Below are 23,011 nucleotides of genomic sequence, written 5' to 3' on the forward strand. Positions count from 1 at the left end.
AAGCTGCTTCTGGTGAGCCAGAGCAGCACACGGAAATGCTGTTTACCTTCCCGCTTGGAGCGGTACCTATTTATCTACTTGCACTTTGATGTGCTTTCGAACTGCTAAGTTGGCAGGAGCAGGGACCAAGCAACGGGAGCTCACCCCATCGCGGGGATTTGAACCGCCGACCTTCTGATCGGCAAGCCCTAGGCTCTGTGGTTTAACCCACAGCGCCACCCTACTACATACTACATACTAGTTGTTTGTAAAAGTGATGCATGTGATTTGTATATGATCTATGGAGGACTTAATTTTGACACAACCAAGAGGGCAGCTGTAGCTCATGCTTCCTTTTCCTTTATTCCATATAGTGTCTGGACCGAATGAGCAAAATGTGCACAACCTAGCTCTGGTTGGAGACACTGAAACTGCACTCTGGCAGGCTTCAGGTTGCTCTTTACAACATTTGTGCCCTACGATGAACTGAGTGCTGGTGCAGCAACAATGAACTGAGTGCTGGTGCAGCAATTACGAGTGTTGGATGAGAATGAGGGAGACTTGGGTTCAAATCCTCATTCATCCATGAAGCTCACACTGTGTCCTTGGGTGGGTTGCTATATCTCAATCTCACCACAAAGTGTTGTTGGAGGGATAAAATGGGAAGGGGGAGGGAGAATCATGTATGATGCCTTTATCTCCTCAGAGGAAAAGGGGAGATATAAATGTAGTAAATAAATAAAATAAATGCAGTACAAAACATGTCCCTCATCAGAGAATGGTTGGACCAAGCAGGCCTGGACTTGTTTTTTTAAAAATGCCTAACTTAAATCTTTTACAGGATTCTCACCAGGCTTTTTAAAGCTTATCCTTTGAGAACATCCCCCTTCCATTGCCAACAGGGAGGAAATGAGGCTAGACTATTCAGAGATTTGGCCCATGCACTTTGAGAGGCCAACATAAGATCCCATGGTACAGGTAAGATGGCAGAGGACTTTTCAGCCCACAGGTGAGCTCAGTGACCTTGGGAGCCCTTTGCATGGCCCTCCCCCAAACTCCCTCAAGTGAGAAGCAGGTGAACCTGTATCTGCTCAAAGGGAATTTCAAAGCTGAACGACTCGTTGAAATAGGGGTTCAGAGTCTTCTTCTTGACTGTGGTCTTCTTCTTCTTGAGCCGCTTGCCATTCTGCAGCAGGTGGATCTTCACATAGGGATCTGAAAAGGAAGGCTAAGCAGTTCAGACTTTGCAGGCAGCTAACACACACTGAAAGGCCAGAGAGAGGAAACCTCAAGGGGAAACAGCTAGGAATTAGCCATGGTGCACAGAGGAATGGGACGGACAGAGATGCCATTAACTTTTTGCTCTATAATACGGAATCGTTGGTCGTTTGGAGCCACTTATGTAGGATGCATTTCCTGTGGGTGCTCCTCCTCTTCCCAGAGAGTCCTTATCTCTTTTGTAAAAGCTCAAGATACCCACCAACTTGGGATGAGAGGATTAGACAAATGCATGGAGCATAAGGCTACTAGCAATGATGGCTGCGCTCTACTTCTACCGTGGGGAATCGCAAATGAGGACAGTGCTTCCCTCGGCTCAGGGGATGCTTGTGGGCTTCTCATAGGCATCTGGTTTGCCACTGTGAGAACAGGATGCTGGACTAGATGAGCCTTTGGTCTGACCCAGCAGGTTTTCCTTACGTCCTGGGACAGCATAAGGCTGGTTTGCACTTCTCTAGTGGAATGGCTGACATTTCGAGATTGAAACGGTCACAGTCCTATGCAGGAAGCTGAAGGAAGCACCTTTCCATACAGTTGCAGGTATTTCAACTACACCAGTACAACTCTCCCTTTTGGGGTGGGTGGGTCAAGATGCCATAGATATAAATGGTCACAGCCATATGGGAAGCGGCCCATTGCTCACAACACATGTTTCATTTTCAAGTAGCATCCATGCAGCTGGTGTCACTCAGACTTAAGCAATGTGAGGCCAAGGACACCCCCCCCCCCAAAAAAAAACCTCTGAGACCTTAGGGTGAAGGGCAGGTAAAAAAAAACCCAAATCAAAATAAACTAATTAAGAGGAATAATATAGAGGAAGAAGCCGCATTTTGGCAGGTGTGGGTTTTACATTCATATTACAAAGCAATTAAAGTAAGAACTACTTTATGCCTCATTGTGCAAAAATGCCCAGAAAATCCTTTGGTCCTGGCTCTGTGGTGCCATCTGGTGGGCATGAAGTTGTTCTGCACTCACCTGAAAGTCCTCCGACATCCATCTTTTTCAAGTTCTTGGCCTCCAGGATGCAGACAGTGAGTTTCCCGGCAGTGGGCACATAGCGTAATGAGATACAGATGTCTCCCAGTTTCTCTGGCTGTCAAGGGAAACAGGGAGAGCAATGAAATCTGGAGTTCTACTCAGCGCCAATAAAAGTTCACAGTCCTAAGGCGGAAGTCATGGCATAACACAGTTGTGTTTTTATTAGAGGTTTTCTTGATTTACAAAGATACGTGCAATGTCTCTCATAACATTTTTACAAATCAGTTTCATTTGTTGAGACATTGGGAAGAAAGGGGGGAAAGAGGAAGATGGGGAGAGGGTGGGTGATTGGTGGGAGTGCCCCAAAATCCAACTATTCTGGACAACAACCATAAGAGAAATATGTAAAATAACCAAGCAAATATTAGAAATAACCCCAGAACTGGCCTTGCTAAAAGTCATGGCATAACACAACTGCCCTGTTCACACTGTGCTGTGAAGGCCCTGCCCCTTCTCACCATCTAGCAGACAAATAATTTGAATGTTGCCCTATCACTGCAACTATGGCCACCATCACTTCCTCCAGCCAGGAAAGCAAAGGACCTGGTATCAGGACTAGGAGAAGCACCTGACACCTTCCTTATGCCGCCTGTCACATGCTGAAGATGCACCGCTTTATCCTGGCTTTTGACATTTGAGATATATAAGGACCATCCTATTCTCTTGACCATGATTTGTTTTCAACTGATTTTAATATTGCATTTATAAATTGCTGTAACCCACCCTGTGACTTTATGGTGAAGGGTGGGTGAGAAATTGAATAAATAACAGCAAGATTATTCCATATTTTGGTACACTTATACACAAGCATTAATACTAAAATGAGAGGAACAGCGAACAATACATTCAAAGTACAATGAGCTGTCTTTATGCATTTTTAGTTATTATATCTCCCCGTTCCTTCAAGGGGTCAAGGTGACGTATAAATTTATTACCTTCTCTATGTTATCTTCACAGCAACCCTGTGAGGTGGGTTAGGCTGAGAGATAGCGACTGGCTCAAAATCACCCAGAGGGTTCCTGACTGAGTGAGCCTCCCCTGGTCTTACAGGTCATACACACTAACCTCTATACCACACGGGCTGGATGCCCAGCTCCAGTCTAAAGCAGGAGGAATAACAAGTTCCTCCACCCACTCGGAAATCACTGAGGTGAGAAACCCCATAACGATGTTAAGATTTATTTCCTGAAAAGTAATTAATAGCCAATTTTGGACTCAACATTGTTTATATGTAGTTATGGTTTAGGGCAGGCATCCCCAAACTTCGGACCTCCAGATGTTTTGAACTACAATTCCCATCTTCCCCGACCACTGGTTAGTTAGGGATCATGGGAGTTGTAGGCCAAAACATCTGGAGGGCCGCAGTTTGGGGATGCCTGGTTTAGGGATTCCCCACCACCGATATGCATCAGTTTTGACTTATTAGTGTTACATTTTTTAATCCAAGACCTCATTCTTCCAATTAGGCAATAGAGAACTTGGTTTTTAGACTTGACCAATCCGTTTCCATTCCTTTGGTACTGACAGAGGCAAATGATCTTCCACAAAGACCACTTAGTAGCAGAAGGCCGAGGTGCAGAGATGCTCTGCTGAGAGACTGAGTGTTTCCTTAGAAAAGGCAGCTCAGCCCAGCAAGAACCTAGGCCTTCTAAATCTGCATTTCTCCAAAGCCGACTTCCTACCAAAAACCTCAGGAAACTTAGCAAAATTCACCTTCTGTGTGGGGCTCCTTCATACAGTGCTAAGTATCAATACCCACATTTGCACAGCTGAGGTAAAAAAAAGCAATGCTAATTTTAAAAAACAGCAGCAAAAGGCAATGAAAGAAAACAAGATGCTTCCACTTCCATCAGCTCCTTACCTCCTCTTTTTCTGCACTCTCCAGATCCCTCCATTCTTCAATGGGCTGCCCCAGGTCCACCGTGTTCATGGGCACCTTGACTTCTCCAATGATGTCATGTTTGGAGAAACGGTCAAAGTCATAGATAGCCATCACCAACGTCTTGCCACCCAGCTCCTGATATGGAATCTGTTACACAGAACAGAGGGCTGTGGTTCAATAACTGCTTTGGCACCTGGAACAAACTCTCTTAAGAGGCTGTTGGAATGATCTTGCCCAACAATACATTTAGTTTCGATTGCCAGGAATTATTCCCCCCCCCCATTTTTCTCCAAGTGACACTGGGTATTGCTCCCTGCAGTACTTCTTTCTTTCTCTCTGGGGGCTACCACAAATATGTCAGTGTTCTAGCTGTGTGCAATATATCCTCTGCAGAGGATGCCTAGGCCAACAGAAGTCTTACCTTGAAGACAAAGGTCTCATTGTAGGTTGGATTAAGGGTCTTCTTTTGCACTTTGGTCTCATACTTCTTCTTCTTGTCAGGAAGCAGGAAGACTTTGACGTAAGGGTCAGATGTGCCCCCCATGTCCAGTGCTGGGAGCTCAGCTGCTTGGAGGATCCCTACTGTGAGCTGTCAGGGAAAAACAGTTCTTAGGAAACGAAATGGCTTTGCAAGGCCACATGCCAAACAGTACAATGCATAGAGAAGGAAATCGGCCTCAGAACTAATATGAACTGTCACCTACCTTCCTTCTGCTCTTGCTAGAATCTAGATGGCCTACGTTGTCCTTCTCTTTTGTGTTACACTCACAGGTGTTATTTTTCAATTAGTCTAGCAATACCATCTTATTTAGTTTAGTTTATTGCTATGATATATAACATATATAACTGTAGAGTGTAAACTGCCCTAGGAAGAAGGGCAGTATAGTAATTTAATAAGTGAAATAATGACGAAGAATGAAAAGCGGCAACTAACAATGTGTTCCTTTTTCATTATGCTTGCAATAAATACTGACACTACCCCTGTGTAACATTAAAACAAACCATGACTCAACCCAAACTCTGGGAGACATCTCAGCCAGTCCTTCTGGTTGCTTCGCTGCTCTACCAAACTGAGCCAAGCCATGATTTCGCTTAACATATCATCCAAACTCGTGTTTGTAGTTCAGCCTTCCCAGACAAACCATGAGCTGCAAACCACAGGGCAAACTTCGGTTACAGCTCATTATTTGTTGAGAAACCAAAACTGCTTGGATAAGATGCTACGCCAAACCATGGCTTTGACTAGTGCAGCAGCAAAACAACCAGAGGAGCCAAGCAACTTCAATCATTTTTCTGGAGCTTACACATTTTGTCATGCTAAGTCATTATTTTTGGCTTAGCACCATGCACAAACTGGGCCAATGAATCCATTGGCCACTATGTCATGCCCATGAAGCTGATTACCCCATTAACCATCAAGGGATATCCATTCTCATTACTTCTTACAAATAAAAGTATACTGGGAAAGTATCATTATTCCATCACCTGGTTTGTAAAAAAAAAAGCATAAAATTGCATGTCACTGTTTTTAAAAGGAAAGCAGTGTGTGGAAAGAGAATTTGGAATGGGAGAAGGGGATGCTTAATCTTTTTGTAACCTCAACTTCCTTCACACACACAAGCTCCTCCACCTGACACATTTGTGAGGGTATAAATCAGCTTTAGGGGGGGAGGGGTCTGTATCAAAATGGCACTGAGGCTCTCTGACATGTGTTGCTAAATAACACATAGCTACCAACTGTGTCAACTGCAAGACACCCAGAGACTTGAAGAGGGGACTCAGGGAGCAGGAACAGGTACATTACTCCTCACAGCACTGAGGCAGCTTGAAGGCTGAAGGAGTTCCTGGCCTGAGATTTCCCATGCTGCAATGCTACACTTACAATGGCAACTCATGTTGGCGTCCAACCTGGGAACCAAAAGGGGCCTGGTAGGTCTATGCAACCTGTCTCAGGCTTAGTTCCTCAACCCAAACAGCTTGTCTCGCTGAGTGCTGTGCCTTTCCAGAACCTGAGAACCAGCCCTCTGTGGAACTTGGGCATGGCTCCGAGTGCTCTCCCTCAAGAGCTTGTGGGGAGAGACGTAGAACAAGTTCAAGTTAAATGTTGGGTGGGCATCTCTGAAGATTTTTGAGCTTGCCAGAAGTGGTAGGCGTGTGCTTCTGCCTTCTGCTATCACTTTTCTCCCATTGGGTGACATCTCTCCAACAGCTTTGGTTCCCCCTTCTCTCTCACCCCACCTATTCATTTGGGTGCCTTACCTGGTTAGCCTGGAAGTCATAGTCTAGGGAGAACTGCAGCTTGCCCAGGTTCTCTGGTTCCTTCTCTTCTTCCTTTTCCCCCTCCCCTTCCCCTTCTTCTTCTTCATCATCATCGTCATCATCCTGTTTGTTCTGGAAGAGAAGCAATACCATAATTTTTTGCACAGGAGCACCATGCACTGAGAACCTAGTTCCCCTTCACACATGCGTATCCTTTCTCCCATACCTTACCTAAATACTGAAATGCATGCACATAAATGCATGTACATCTATAAAGCGTTACTCCAGGAGTAGGAAAAGGAGAGTTGGCGAAAGGGGAGCCTAAGATTCCTTATCTGTATTTTGCTCAAAATTTTGGGTCTCCCTCTGACTTCAGTCTTCACCACACAGACTGGGCACATGTGTATTCCAGTCACGACAAAGAGTTAAAAATTTCTAGATACCCTAAATGATGGAATCCTTGAAAAGTTGGACAGAGGGGTGGCGGTCCTGGACTTAATCTTAAGTGGTGCCCAGGACCTGGTACAAGATATAAGGGTTGTTGGACCAGATAGTAGCAGTTAGCGTAGTGGTGAAAAAGTCAACATATATGTCAGTGGGCAATTGCTAAGGAAGCCCAACTTTGAAGGAGGAAATTCCCCCAAAATGAGGGGATTGGTAAAAAGGGAAGTTGAAAGGGAAAGTCAAGAGGTGTCAAAACTATCTAAAATTCTTGGGGGTAGGGGTTGTTCAAAACTAGCTCAGCTAGACTGCATACAGATCAGGAAAGATGCCCCCAGAGCAAAGAGGAGGCCAGCAGAGTCAAGGAAGGTATCCAAAAGGCTTCCTTCAGAAAATGGAAGCCTTCGCCAAAGGAAGAGAACAAAAAGGGACACGAATTTTGGCAAAAGAAACAAAGGCAGATGGTGGCCTGGTTCACAGGTCACAATAAGCCAAACCATGGCTTGATGTGAAGGTGTGAACATGTCGATCTCACAACCACTTTCCTCCTCCCTGGTCCTTCTTGCTCCCTGCTAAGGTTTGGCATTATGTGGCACCTGCAGTAGTGCCAATCTGTAGCACCTGGACTTTGATGCATTGAAAATTCCACTTCGTTAGTAATGGTTTTGTTCTGTTTTATGTGGCGTTTTTATTGCATATTTTTATTTCACTGTATATTGCCTTGGAGGTGATTAATGAATTAACCATCATAATCTACTACAGAGATTATAGGCCTGAGGCAATCCAGATGTTGATGAACTCACATCAATCCCAGACAATGGTCAGGGATGAGAGCCCCACATGTCTCCTATCCCTGGTCTGTTGGATAGCAGATTTAGTGAAAGGAAGGGACAGAACCCACTGCTCAGTTAAGACTATTGTTAATTGCACTAACCTGGGGCTATTGTGGCCAGTGAAGTTTACTCTGGTTTGTAAACAGTTTCTGTTGTTTCTGTTGCAAATAAAATTATATTTTTTGGATGCCTGGAATTTCTTACTGTTGATTTTCTTACATGCTGTATTTAATATTGATTTGCTTGTAAGCTGCCCAGTATATATATTGATAAGCAGCTACATAAATTTAACACCTCCGTAATTTTCTTCATAAATGCTGAATGCTCAGAATTTCAGAATATAAAGATTAGACTTCTGGCAACTGTGAACTTGGGGAGATATCAAGGAGGACAGCATAAGCAATGGAACTGTTGTTATCTGGTTTGTGTACAAAGGGGACCAATCTATGGCAAGAGGATTATGGGAAGTGGGGTTACCATGATGCGGCAGGGGGAGGAGCCTGGCTGTTCAGTGGCTTTAGTGAGAGGCTGGCTAGTGCTCACTAAGGGATTGGTGTCTAGGAAATGAAACAGGTAAAAAGGTAAAGGGACCCCTGACCATTAGGTCCAGTCGTGACCGACTCTGGGGTTGCGCGCTCATCTCGCATTATTGGCCGAGGGAGCCGGCGTATAGCTTCCAGGTCATGTGGCCAGCATGACAAAGCCGCTTCTGGCAAACCAGAGCAGCACATGGAAACGCCGTTTACCTTCCCGCTGTAGCGGTTCCTATTTATCTACTTGCATTTTTGACGTGCTTTCGAACTGCTAGGTTGGCAGGAGCTGGGACCAAGCAACGGGAGCTCACCCCGTCACAGGGATTCGAACCGCTGACCTTCTGATCAGCAAGCCCTAGGCTCAGTGGTTTAACCACAGCGCCACCTGGGTCCAAACAGGTAAAAAGGTAAAGGGACCCCTGACCATTAGGTCCAGTCGTGACCGACTCTGGGGTTGCGCGCTCATCTCGCATTATTGGCCGAGGGAGCCGGCGTATAGCTTCCAGGTCATGTGGCCAGCATGACAAAGCCACTAAGGGATTGGTGTCTAGGAAATGAAACAGGGGCTTCACTTAAATCCACTGTTCTTCTTTTGTACCTTGCATAAAACAAATAGGACTGCAACACTCACACATTTGTATGCATGCATACACACGCTCAATGTACACATAATTATTTGTTCAAATAATTCATGTATTTAAAACAAAATATGTTGATCTAACTTGGTCAAATATACTGTATATTTTCAAACTAGTTCCTTCCCCACAAAATTCTGGCAAACACAATTAGGTCACTGATACATGCAAATTCATTCAGAATTTCGTTTCGTCATACTTAAGCCTTGTGGAGTTTGTCTACATGCTTTCTTGTCCCACTGCTTTCCCCCTGCCCTTTACTCCTTAATCAAAGCAAACTGCAATCAGGTTTTCCATGTATTGCTGTTTGCTCCAATTTAAAGCTAAAGAGCAATATTTCCCTGGGAAAAGAGCAAGCAGAAAACTGCCCAGCTCATGCTTTCTAGGCACAGGACAAGCGGAAGTATGGACGAGTCTGTTGTCTTGACAGAGAAATTGATCTGCTAAGGAACTCATTTGATGATGCACATTATCCAACAATTAACACAAAACCGACTTTGCACTCAACCTCATTTACAACTGGGTAGATTTGCAGGAATTTAATGTCCCCTTAACCAAAATTTGTGAGTAAAGTTTGTTTACCTTCCCCAGTATAAGTCCCATATCAGAATTAACTCCACCATTTTAACAAAGCCTGCAAAGAACTTTGTGTGCTAGTTAAACCCTCTTCCCTTGTCCCTTTAAACCTAAAAGGGAAGCGACGTTTGCATCAGGACCTACCGTGAGTTGACATCCAGGTTAGTCAGATAAGACGGAGACAGAACAACACAGAAGGAGAGCAACGAGAGCACAGAGAAGGAAGAGAAGGGCATTATAGAGACAAAAACTGCACACATCATCAACTCAACAACACCTAGTGCTCCTGAGAAACCACAGACTCCACACCTTCAAAATGTATGTCTGAAAGAAAATCATCTGTGTGGGAAGCTGACTCAGGTCATGCTCCTGATCCAAATTGGGACCGTGCACCAATTTCCCACTGGAAGTCACACCCCTGGTTGTAATTTCCCACTGCAGGCCTTGTTTGCTGGAAATTGCATGGGCCCTCAAACTGGACTGGGAGCTTTTCCTTCAAAACAGAAGTTGCCATTCTGGGGTTGCTTCTTCTCCCCCCCCCCTTTTTTTAAAAGTGTTGTGCAGTTTGTCCCTTGTGACACCGCTGTATCTGCACTAATGTTCATGTTGCTTAGAAGGGTGCAAAGAAGGCAATTTGCCACTGTGTGTTTTGAACCAGCCAATTTCTTTTCCCCGCTTTATTGTAAATTGTCTCACAAAACTGAATGAAGGTAACTACTGGACCTGGATTTCTCTGGAAGCTGAAAAGCACAGAAGTACATAGGGGAAAAGAGAAAGACAGAGAGAAAGAGAAAACATGACTTTCTATGCACATTAGTAACTTAGGGACTGCGTATTTGTCTCTGCTTCTAGAACAACAACAAATAAAATAAAATAAAATGCAAAGAAAAGACACATAGCTGCTGTAATGATCCTGCTAAGAGGTCTAGTGCTTCCAGAGGCTTATAGACAGAAAAAGCTCCGTTACTGTCTGTTGTAATTGGCATTCATCCTCTGTTTGAAGCAGAAGATATACAGTCACTGGCCTGGTTTGCATAAACTATGGCTTAGCCCAAATGTGGGAACTATTATAGAGATCATTGACACTTTGCTCTTCCCCAGGCATTTTGCTGGTGCACCAGGACTCATGGTTTAACGAACTCCAGACAAACCAAGGCTTGTCCTATGGCTTATGGCTCATGGTTCATTTGGGGAGCAAGGGAAAAACAACAGGGAGAAGTGAAGCAGCTGCACTCTCCTCTCCAGAAGACCATGCTATCACACTAACCCATTATTTGCCTTAGTGTGATGTGCAAACTAGCCCACTGAGTTCTGCACAACAGAGTTCAGTTCCCCCAGCACAATGACAGCTATACATTTGTGAAAGGTGTAGCTCAGCTAGAAGATATGTAGGGAAATCTTATGTAATGTCCATTTAGTGAATGGCTCTTATTATGACCAGAGACTCGGTGCAGATTTCTGCATCAAGCACATTCCACAGAACTGTGCCTTTTTTATGTTATCCTTACACAAGTTATCCTACTTGCTAGGGAAGCATTTTTTTCAGAAGTTTTTATGCCTCAATTAATTGATGCATCTAGGCATTCTACATTAACATCTAACCTATCCTTCCTGTCTGAAAATCCTGAATACTGCAATTAATATTGGCTCAAACATTTGCTCAAGTTAATCAGCAATGGGAAACCCCAATTTAATAAAAATCGAAGGACTGCAGAATAGTTGGATTCCAGTGGTGGTGGGGAGAGTGCTCTTGTGCTCAGGTTCTGCTTGTGGGTTTCCCACAGGCATCTGATTGGCCAATGTAAGAACATGATGCTGGAAGATATAGTTTCCCTAACTACCGAGTACAATCCTAGGATGGAGCATGCATGTATTCATAAGGTGAATTCACTTGGCTTTGCATTGGGCAATGTGGTTACACTAATAGCATGCCCATTAGTGGTTACACTGGAAAGATACACAATAATGAAGCTATCAGGGAAGGCATAGTTGCCTTGCCATGAGCAAGGAGCTTTAGATCTGAGGACTGATTGCTAGCCTTCCACGGTCAGAGGCAGTAATGCTTAGGAATACCAGCTGCTGGAAATCTCAGAAGAGACCATGCTCTTGCCTCTGGGTGACCACTGTGAGAACAGGCTTTTTGGAGCTGATGGAGCATTGACCTGATCCAATAGGCTCTTCTGATGTTCTTAACCTAGAAAACATGTCCAGGTCTTGTGGGAAGTGAGAGGGAGGGAGGTGACTGCTCTGCCCCATGTTCAGGATGCACATCCTCCTTCTGCATATGATGTCCAGAAACAAGAGGAGTCTTTCAGCTTCCCATCATTCCTTTCAAATGTCTGAAGTGGGCCAGGTACCAGGCTAAAATGATGAATGTCAACCTTTCACTCGGGACTCTAAATGGTGCACAAAACCACCAGATCATGTCTATTAAGAAGGCAATTTATACCTGGTCAGATGATTTCCCCATCTATCCTAGTGTTGTCTCCCCTGCCTGACAGCAGCTCTCCAATGTCCCAGACAGATATCTTTCTCATTGTCTGCTACCTACGGTAATCCTTTTTTTTAAGTGAACATGCTGGCAGGGCCGTCTTAAGCGCCCCTGGCGCCGTGTAGCGACGGACCCCTCCGGCGCCCCCCCACCCCGTTTCCCAGCGCGGTGGGCGGGCGGGTGCAGCGCGGGTGTCGAACCAGCGGACCGGGTGGGCGCAGCTCGCGGTGCCCTCCTGGCGGGCCGGCGCCGTGGTGCTGTACGCCACTGGGGGTCTACCTAGAGCCGGCCCTGCATGCTGGGGATAGAACCTGGGATGTTCGACATGCAAAGCATGCACACTCTTTTACTGAGCTATGTCCTTTCCATTAATCCAGACTGCCTAGTTGCAATGAAGTAGGTGTTTTCTTAGTAATTTGTTGTCTTGATTTTGCATACATTTTCTGGGTCCTGCTACCAGCAATGCTGAAATGCCTCAAGGATTTTAACAGTTTAGCCTTGGCCCAGCTTTCCTCATTTTCCAGTGTCTCTGGAAACATAACCAGTTAATGACATCCAAACCTTCCACTGTTGGATTTGGCAAGAGAAGTGACTCAAGGCAGAGAATCATGAGGAAAGCTTTGTGACATATCTTCCCCATCCTCCCTTCATTACATGCAGAATCGTAGCACACAGCAGAGGGATCTGGATGACTAGGCACCTCTGGGCTCGGCTTCATTAAAGCACCTCATGCAAATAGCCTCATTAACAGAGAAAGAAAGAGTTCCAGCAATATGGGCTATAAAAGTCCCATTTCTGAGCCTGCTGCCCAAGTTACCAAATCAAAGGTCTCCAACATGGGAGAAGAATTTAATGCCCATAAAACCATCCAGGGTTTCACAGGTTTGTCTATCTTTAACTGCTAATGGGATTTGCTGCTGAGTTAGTTTGATTGCTGCCAGCAAAGCAAACATTATAACCCTGAGCAGTAAGGAGCGGGGGATTGGTGTGATGGTGGCATCAGGTGGGAAGCTGCACCAGACACTTTTATGAGCTGGGATTTATTGACTGTCTTGTATACATTACTTCCTGGGAGCAACACCATAGTGCTTTTGTGGCCTTTAATATTTTTTAGCTGCAGGTACTAGACAAGACAAGTCACCATTGCTGGTGGGAGAAAAGGTATGTATTCCTACTTTCAATTGACTTCTGGTGCATTGCAGACTGTAGATAAGGCTCACAGGAAAATCTACTACAAAATACTATAATGCTGATAGAACCACAATCTACTTAACTTCCTTCTTTTAAATAGAATATTATCCACTACTCTAAGTCTTGCATAGCTCCCATTCATGTCCAGTAGGGTTTGCCCAAGGGAACTTCCTAGAAAATCTGGAATATGTGGGATGCAAAGGGTTAAGTGCAGTCAAGTCACAACAATCCCTAGAGAGTCCACTTGGAGGACTGTGGAGGAACACATGACTAGCTTGGTTTCCTGTTCCTCCACATGCAAATGAGTTGGGGAAGCGGCAGATAAATTCACTAGCAAGCAGCCATTTCCCTCTCTTGGACCAGACCTCTTGGACTACACACATCTAAGAAGCAACATCTTAGTGAGTCTCCCTCTAGGCTTCCAGCCCAGAGAGAGATGAGATGGAGTCTCGCTTCCTATAAGTGAACTTCACAATGTATATATTACTTTTTACCTAAGCAAGTCTACCTCTTGAGTGTGCTGTACCTCGAGATGCTTGTAAGTAAACATCTTTTATACTTTTAAGAGCATTGTGTCGTGTCTTTTCTTTTAAGAGGGGGTAAATACCAGGAAAATACACTTTATTTTATAGGCTTAAATCAAGCCTGCGCAAACGCTTTTCTGCTGTGCATTTTGCAAAAGGGGAATGTTTTTACTCTGATAAAGTTTGGTGCTTGCTAGCGCAAGCGGGGATAGGATATATTAAACAATATCTCCTCATCCACATTCCTGACCATTCCCACAGAATATACATTATAACTAAGGATCTGCCCATCAAAAACATACTCACATGAGAAGCATAATGCGTTTTTTTTACCAGCCAGCATATTTTTTATGTACGAGAAAGGCTGGATATCTTGATCCCGAGTGTTTTCTAACAGCTAGTGGTCTTCTGTTTGATGCAGGTAAGTCCTCATAGCATTTACTTACCAAAGAGAAACTCTGTGAGCTTTACTTGTACACAGACAGATTTTAGGGATGGGTTGCAAACTACCCTGACTAATATCAAGGCTTGCATTTTGATGGTCAATCTTTTATCTTAAGGCTGCTGCTGCTACAAGCAATGAAGGACCAATTTCAAATCTCACTGCTGGCCCTACCTGGTTGGGGCTCTCATGCACTCCCTGCATAAAAAAAGAACTGAAATCTTTGCTTGTACATCTGATTTTCATCCTGCCGAAAGCACAAGCAAGTCCTCACCGCATCATGCTAACTGCAGCATCATAACTGATCCTCTCCCAGGAGGTGTCATTTTACCTGGCCTTTCATGTCTTTCATGTTCATTGCATTTTTCATCCCCTTTTTGTCCTTCTTGTTCTTCTTCTTCTTGCAGCAGCATTTCTTGCAGATGCAAAAGCAACAGGTGAGGATCAGCAGCCCAGCAACTACAGCAATGGCAATCAGGGCCCAAGGTGGCACTGAAAATACAAAACACTCTCATTGCACTGTTATAGCGGAATTTATTGGGATGGCTGAGTGCCTGGAATGCAAGCATAGGTCGCACTACTCACAACCCAGGAAATGTATTTAGTTATTCCAAGGATAATTAACTTGTACCCTGATTGCTGGGTCCAGGGTTCCCACCAGCACCACTTCTAAAGCCGCTTCCTTTTTTGTAAAAAAAAAAAAAGCATAAAACTAAAACTTAAAGCATAAGGCAATGCTTGCTGAAATGCATGAGCTTTTGCTGCATGCCAACAGGCTTTCCATTATTTAGATGCCATCGCTTAAAGACACCATCTCTACCTGCTGCACTTTTGACCATGGGTTTTCAGATGTTGACCTGAATACAGGGGCAGCCCTATGTAGCAATGACCATTCCTATCCTATGAAAATGCTATGTATAGAACATTTCCTGTCAACAGTTCTGTTACGAGTCTCATCCTTCCAGGTGGCTTCTTAAAGGCTAAAAATCAATATGATTTCCATTAAATATAGAGTGTATTTTTTCTCTCTTTTTCTTTTTTAAAAACACAATTATTTTCTTAGTCTCTTTCCTTCCACAAACCACACATATTTTTCAACCAAGCTCTTTTTTAAAGCAGAAAACCATTCAGTAATGTTCCTGAATAAGGTTGACTAAGTCAAGGATGAGGAACTTGTGGTTCTCCAGACACTGTTAAGACTCCAGTTCCCGACATCCGCAGCCAACATTTTCAATGGTCATGAATGATAGGAATTGCAGTACAACAATACCTAGAGCAAAGGTGGGGAACTGGATCTGGTCTGAGGGCCAGAACATCATCTCCTCAACCCACAGTGGGCCAAGCTTGACCTCTCCAACACCTGATGTTGCAATGACATCAGGTGCCCATTTTAACCCTTGTGTTCAGCCCACAAAACACCTACAACGTTGCAAAGCCAGAGATTTCCCAATGTTGATTTAGAAGGCTGTGTGTTCCCTATCCTTGGCTTAAACACTTTGGCCTGTACCACAATGATGTCCTGCGTATACATCATTGACATTTATCCCACAAGTAGTTAATTGCCCACAATTACTGTACCATAGTCTTTTGCCAAGAGGGAATTCAGGCTTGGTGCCAGCCCAGCCCTTTGCATTCTATAAACAGGTTTAGAAACTGCATTGATGGAGCAAGCAGAACATTTCTGCAAAGTCTCCAAAAAGGACAGCAGATGCAAGTTACTTACAGGGAATCTTGTTTATCTCATTCATGAACTTTTCTTTAATCTTGGCAAAGACATCCTCCTGGCTCTCTACTGGGCCTGAAGGCTTTGTTGTGTTGTCCATTGACCCTGCTGGTGCCACTGTTGTGGTAGGGTTATGGGGTACCGCAGTGCCCGGGGTAACAGCTATGATGGGCTCCGGCTGCGGCTTCTTCTTGAAGAGGTTCCAAGTCATCTTGGCTGCTCTTGAGGGTCACTGAAAAAATATAGGCACAATGATAGTTGCTCTACACTATTTGACAGGGTACTAAGAACGAAACTGAGAAATAGCTTCTTACATATGATGAAGTAGGCATGGAAGCATTTGTTTATTTCAGCTTATTTTTTTAAAAAAAAAAACAGATTACGGTATTAAAACTGCACTCTTATAACCTTATGAAGGCCAAATGACCAATGAGGCATGTCAAAACAAGTGCTCCTTAATAATGAATCAGCCAAACATGTTCCAACTCTGAATCTTCTTCACTGGCCACATATTAATAATTAGATAAAATGAATGCAATTAGTTGTTGTTAGTACCTCAGAGGAACATGCATCTAGATAGTGGCATACCGGTAGTCCTAATTCTACCACTTGCACTTAGGTTTTGAAGTCAAAAAGGATCATTAATAGACTGAGAACAAGTCACATCCCAGTGCCTTAAATCCTGCATGAACATGACTACAAATGTAAACCTTAAAGAATGTGTGCAAAAATTGGTACATGATCAACAGGGCTTTCGCAGAGCCAAAATAGTACTCACATCTCAATTTCTTATTCTAGTTTTGTCATTAGAAAACATCATAATAATTTCAAAGAGCATCCAAAAGCCAAGAACACACTTTTTTTCCTGACATGAGATCAGGTCCATCTATCCTTCCCCAAAGGTCTGGGCCAAATGCCAAGAAAAAACAAAAAGCAGGTCACAGAAAATACCCCAGTTAATGTTTCCGATCTGAAGAGTTGGCAGTCCATTTGCACATGCAAATTAGGCCACACTGGATTGGGGCAGGACAGCAGGGAGAGGGAGAAGAATTTGGGATATGACAATCCTATACTGGACTCATGTCAGGCATGTCTAAGGTGTCCCCAAAGGAAGCTCTAAAGATTAAAAGAATCCGCTGCACTGCAGTAGGAGGAACATATTTTCTCTCACCCCACCTCAACCTCCACTACAAACCTGAAAGAAGCACGGCAGGCTCTGCTAAAGTAGCTGAAGGACTGGAGATCTCATGCAAGGAATTCCTGCCTATTAGAACTCAGGTAACACAGAACCCTAGCAATGGCATTGCAGAAATGTGTGTCCTCAATGACCAGAAATGCCAGGTGTATTTTTCATCCTGGACCATGTTCTTCTATACTAATTTATCTCCCTCACTTTCTCTGCTTTCATGTGCCATTCTCTTTCATGGCAATGTTGGCACTGCATCAAAACTGATCGCTTGACCATCAGAGTTTCAGCACTTGATTCTGGCTGGCTCACCTCTAAGTCTGCTGCCGGAGTGGAATTTAAACAGTGCAACTGTAGGCTTGTTTATTTAGAAGCAAGTCCCACTGAGTTCAATGGGGCCTGCTCTCCAGAATAGCCTTGCAACCTTAAAAAGTGGCCATTTTTCAACTCTTATGTATTCGTTCGTTTTAAATTTAAAGGTGAATGTATCTACACATAGCAAGAACAAGGGTGAACACCTGGGCAACACCCAAAAGGAGGTGAAAGATTTGCATGGAATTTGGACATGCAAATTTATAGTCAAAGATCCAAATTTAGAAATAATTACTACAACACATCTCGCAATTGTGGGAAAGAGTGATCAGGTAGCTTTACAGTCTGCTGTCTAGATGCTAACTGCCGGTGGGCAATGTGAAGGATACTGCGGAGATCATTCTGTCAGGGGAAGCATTTCAGCCTGCCAGAAGGAATAATCCCCTTTCCTTTCCCTGCATGCCATTCTGGGGATTCGTCTGACCTCCCTGCAGATCCAATTTTAGGAGGTGTAGGGAAGAGGAGAGGGGGGAAAGTCCCAAAGCACAAGTGCAAGTTCTTGCGCTGGGCTACTCTTGTCAGGGCACTTTAGTAGGATCCTGCCCCCAATTTTTAATCTGGATTTGGACCAGACAGTTCTTCAGGTGATGGTCCTTTGTGAAGTTGGATACATAGCAACCCTAAGAACAGCAAGACCAGGTCAAAACTGACAACAACAACAACAACAACAACAACAACAACAACCCCCACTTAGTGATATATAAATGTTGTTAGATAAATAATGTGACATGCTTACTCACCTCACAAGACCTGAGTTTTTCTTTTTACATTATTATTGTGTTTTTTTTAATGTGAGTTGTTTGGGGTCACTTTTGTAAGGAAAATGACTACATCATCATCATTATTATTCCACCCTTCCTCCCAAAGGAGCCCAGGGCTATGTGGTCATCTTGCCAGTTTCTCAAAGAGCCTCAACAGTCTTTAAAATGAAGTGGATACATTCTGAAGGGCATTCCATGGTGAATGTTAATATGATGCATATTAGAGGTCAAAGCAGATTCTTTCTCTGATAATCTGAGTTCTCTTTCCCCTTTTCCCCTGAAGCATCAGAGAAGGCCACAGTTAGATACAAGATGCTAGAAGGGGTAGGCTATTGCTGAGAAACAAAGAACAAATTGATAATGCAGGGTGCACACTGCTAAATAAGTTTCTTTAAAACCCACTGCAAATTGTTTTTACTCTCATGTTTGGAGCATAACCGACTACCATGTTTGGCATTGGAAAGGTGTCCTCCCAACTAAAACTAGATTTTCCGGTCATTTTTCTTTTTGTTTAAAAAAGAGGAGAAAGAAGAAAGATGCTTCCATGCAATTCCTTCCTTCCGCAGGGTGAAGTGGCAATTTAATATGTAATATGAATCAGAGGGAAGAAGAAGCTATACCCTCCCTTTGCCCAGGCTTCCCTGCATCCCTGATACTATTTTTAATTTCTTGCACAGTGGGGAGAAGGGATGTCAGCTTCCCTCTCCTGCCTGGCCATAATTAACTTCAAATCACATCCTTCCACCCTCACATCTAGTTGGTGCCTAAAAGGCTGCAAAATCTCGACTCTGTCCCGCTTGCAAATCCCCTCGTCTCCTGAACCTGTCATTTCACTTTTTCACGTAAGAGGAGGCCTGCATATTTATGAGTCAATATTTATGGCTGACTGGTAAACAATGAGAGCGCCTGTGGGCAAGCATCTCATTTTTGCTCTTTGGCGTCTCTTAACTGATTAATGCCAGTACTATTGCCGGCCACTGGTACGTGAGAGCCTCTGTAGACCAAGTGTAATAGATTATTTCCCCCCGTGTAATAATTTAACATTTGAGAGCAGAGGGAGTTGGGGAGACAGAAGACGAATAATGAGGAGATGGAGGGGGGGGTGGAGGAGAAGTTAAAGAGTCATCTTTGAAAAAGCCAATCTGCCACTTTTCATGGCAATGAGTGAGTCAATCTCCCCTTTTTCTGCTCCTTCTCCATTGTTAACATGGTATATTTCAAGCCTCCATCAATCAGGAATGGGGGCTATTTAACAATCGTGCTTCAACGTAAATGACAGCTTCTTTGGGCTATAAAAGAAATGGAAGGGGAGGAGGGAAAGGAGGGAGGTGAGCATCTATCCATCAGGCCCAATCTGCTGATGGAGAAAAACAACAACACAAGCTAACAGATGCTCTTCAGTAGTTATTGGACACAATTCGGGAAAGCAATTCCAGGAGGAAAGCTGCCCTTTTAAATTTCTTAAATTACACAAATGTCAACAGCAAAGTACAGATTGTGGAGGTGGCTGAGAGTAGCAAAGGCCTTGGTCAGTGGGGCCAATCAGGAAAATGCAAAGCAAAACTCATATAATGCCTGCAGAACGGATTTAAATTGTGCAATCAGCCTTTTTTTCAATTTGAAGATGTGTTATTAAAATAAAAGTCATCTAATGTCCTTCTTTGGACAGGGTTGGGGTGGGGAAGGATCAGACCCATACATCTTTCTTACCTTTGCTATTGAAGTGGCTAAAGAGTTGGAAGTAGTTCCCTTCCCCATATCTCAGCAGAGTTCAAAACAGGAAAACATGGCACAGAGGAGACCTGGATGCTATCTTAAGACCACTGCATCCAGGAGAAGCCACACTGAATTGTCCTGCAGTTGCCATATTGGGATCAAACTATACAAGACAATGGAAGACCTGTGGTCAGACTGCTCCCCCCCCCACCATGGTTTTCTTCAGTGACAGCAGGTCAAAGTTGGCTGTAGTCACAAGGCTGGGATTGGAGAGGGAAGAAGAAGAAGAAGAAGAAGAAGAAGAAGAAGAAGAAGAAGAAGAAGAAGAAGAAGAAGAAGAAGAAGAAGAAGAAGAAGAAGAAGAAGAGTAGTTTGGATTCGATATCCCGCTTTCTCACTGCCTGAAGGAGTCTCAAAGCGGCTAACAATCTCCTTTCCCCTCCTCCCCCACATACTCGTGCTGGTATGCTTTCGAAGTCTCGCACACAGGAGCTGGGACAGAGCAATGGGAGCTCACTTCTTCACAAGGATTCTAATCATTGACCTTTTGATCAGCAAACCCAAGAGGCTCGGTGGTTTAGACAGCGCCACCCACATCCCCTGTAGCCTTAACAGAATAAGTGTGAGAGAGTCATTCATTTCCAGAAACTGAAAGAAGATTCTTGAAGATTCTCGAAGCATCACATTGCAAGATTATAGGCTGCTATAGACTAAACCAGGGGTTCCCAACAAAATTTTCTCGAGGACCCCTCATCGAGCCGCTATTGTGACAAGGACCCCCATTAATTCCTAATCCTAAAATTAAAAAGTGAGAGCCAAATTAAGAGTCTTTTTATATTTCATATTTATACGTTTTTTTACAGTTACAACAGAGTACTCCATCAGTATACAGTTAGTTTTAATTTTCAGTTCTTAATTAGATGAGTTAAATCTGTCCTTTGAGTCCATTATTTCTGAAATATTAGGTTCCAAACTTAAAACTTTCACTCTGAAATCCGACCGCATGTCGAGCCGATTCCTATATTTGTTTTTCATGAAACACATGGAAGAAAATCCTTGCTTTGTTTACAAACACTACTGTTTTGCAAAGAGGCAGCGCACGCCAGGGACTGAGTTTCATTGCTTCCATGAGTGATTTATTTCCATCGTCCTTCGACATGATGCTGTGTGATTGCTACTCTGCTAACTAGCACACATGTAAGGAAACGTGCTGGACCACCCTCATGATTTACAACTGGAGATTGTAAAATCTTCTATGGTTTGTTCATGGTTTGCTTAACATCCACCCTGATGGAGAATTTGCTCTTTTGTCACTCTTTGATTGGTCTTAAGGAAAGATCGTGAAGCTGAGGCTCTAATACTGAGGCCACCTCATGAGAAGAGAAGACTCCTTGGAAAAGACCCTGATGTTGGGAAAGATGGAGGGCAGAAGGAGAAGGGGATGACAGAGGATGAGATGGTTGGACAATGTTCTCGAAGCCACCAACGTGAGTCTGACCAAACTGCGGGAGGCAGTGGAAGACAGGAGTGCCTGGCATGCTCTGGTCCATGGGGTCATGAAGAGTCGGACAAGACTAAACGACTAAACAACAACAACAATCAAGGTATTTCTGTGCTTCAGATTCTGGATTCTGTCCTCACCTCCCCAAGGATCACCACAGATGTCTGACCTTTTTCAGCCATTAAAAAAATAGAAATGGTTGCATTAGCTGCATGTGGCTTTCATACCTCTGCAGCCACTGAACTCTGCCTAGAAACAGCAGCAAGTCTAAATTCCTGCAAGTGTTCTCCAAATAGCTAAATTCAAAATGGCAAAAAATGTAGGGCACTCAGGAGGAAAGTGCAGTGTCAGTTAGAGAGTTGCAAGGAACAGATAAGGGCAGCAAGCATGGTAAATGAATTAACAGTGCCCGTCGTTGCAGTTAAGGAGAAATGAGAAGGGCTTTTATGTATTCAACTCAGAAGAAAGGGACAGCAAAACCATTAATAACTTGGGGAAGAAATAAAATGGGCCATTTAAAAATTGCCGAGATGCTGAACTTCCCCAAATCTCCCTCAATGAAGAAATAAGATGGAAGATGGGATCAGTGGCACCACAGTCTAGGATGTTTATATCCTTGGTTTGTGTCAGGGGGAAGCCTTGGAGAAAAATTAACCTCATTGGCACTGCTGTTGGTTTCATTTAAAAAGCAAATGTCAAATTCTTCTCCACATCCCGGAGAATTAAACACAGGTCTGAAACAGAAGATTAAAAATGCTAAACAAACAAATAGAACAACCAATCCTTCGCAAGTATTATAGCTTTGGGATGATCCAATCTACCGTATGGATTTCTGCGGTGTGCAGGCTTCCCACTTCTTGAGCAGGGAGAATTCCAAGGGCAGCACTCATTAGGGTCTGACTTCCTTTGGGGAAGAGAGATCTATGGTGTTTTTGTGTGATTTGGTTCATTTGCAGAGCACAGGTGGAGGAAAACAGCACGAGCACTCCTAGCATGCAACAGTTCTGCTACCCTACATGAGACCACTCCAATATCCTTTCAGTCTTCTACTCAAATCTCTCTGGCTGTCTCTCTCTCTCTCTCTTTCAAAACCACAGCCTCCCACTAATTTGGGCTCCTATTAAGAATACAGTAACCATTCTGAGCTAGTAATAACTAGTAATCTGCTTAAGAGAAAGAGATGGCAAGCAAGACTTCCTACCAAGATGTCTACTGGACCAGACAAGCCTTGATGAACTCCCTACCTTAGCTACATTTCAAGCAGTGTGTCACTCTGCCTAATAGAGAGACCTCCTAAATCCTTCTGAACCCTAGCCTCACTGTTGCTGCTAATGAGCTGCAATTCTGCAGATCCTAAAAGGCCTAAGGCTTCATCCACACCAGGGCCTTGTAAACAGCAGGGTGTGTCCTCCCTTTCCCTTCTACCTTACCGTAGAAGAGGAATTCCTTCCACTCTTGGCAGCAGATTTAAAAGCAGCAGATCTAAAAACAATTCAGAAAAAACAACAACCATGGACATGCTGCAGCCCTTGGTGGTTCAAATAAGCTCTTTGAAAGATGTTGAAATGTGGCTGGCACAGAAGGAAGGAAGAAGTGATTCCCACGCAAATGTTATAAATAAGCAGTGGTGGGCTGGTTGTGGGCCAATAA

At 43.8% G+C, this 23,011-nt stretch overlaps 1 protein-coding gene across 2 annotated transcripts in view; it reads right to left on the reverse strand.

Annotated features, from left to right (window-relative positions):
• SYT2 (synaptotagmin 2) overlaps positions 1 to 23,011 on the reverse strand; it is a 142,419-nt gene that overhangs the window by 8,198 nt on the left and 111,210 nt on the right. For both annotated transcript variants that reach the window (XM_035122915.2, XM_035122916.2), the window contains 7 exons: positions 15,826 to 16,057; positions 14,434 to 14,594; positions 6,437 to 6,559; positions 4,599 to 4,766; positions 4,157 to 4,324; positions 2,233 to 2,350; positions 1,061 to 1,194 (listed from right to left, as the gene is read on the reverse strand). In XM_035122915.2, coding sequence (XP_034978806.1) covers positions 1,061 to 1,194; positions 2,233 to 2,350; positions 4,157 to 4,324; positions 4,599 to 4,766; positions 6,437 to 6,559; positions 14,434 to 14,594; positions 15,826 to 16,036 — 1,083 coding nt within the window. In that variant the 5' untranslated portion in view covers positions 16,037 to 16,057. The remainder of the gene's footprint in view (positions 1 to 1,060; positions 1,195 to 2,232; positions 2,351 to 4,156; positions 4,325 to 4,598; positions 4,767 to 6,436; positions 6,560 to 14,433; positions 14,595 to 15,825; positions 16,058 to 23,011) is intronic.

Source organism: Zootoca vivipara, chromosome 7 (genome assembly GCF_963506605.1).
Source record: "Zootoca vivipara chromosome 7, rZooViv1.1, whole genome shotgun sequence".
In the NCBI taxonomy this organism is placed as follows: Eukaryota; Metazoa; Chordata; class Lepidosauria; order Squamata; family Lacertidae; genus Zootoca; species Zootoca vivipara.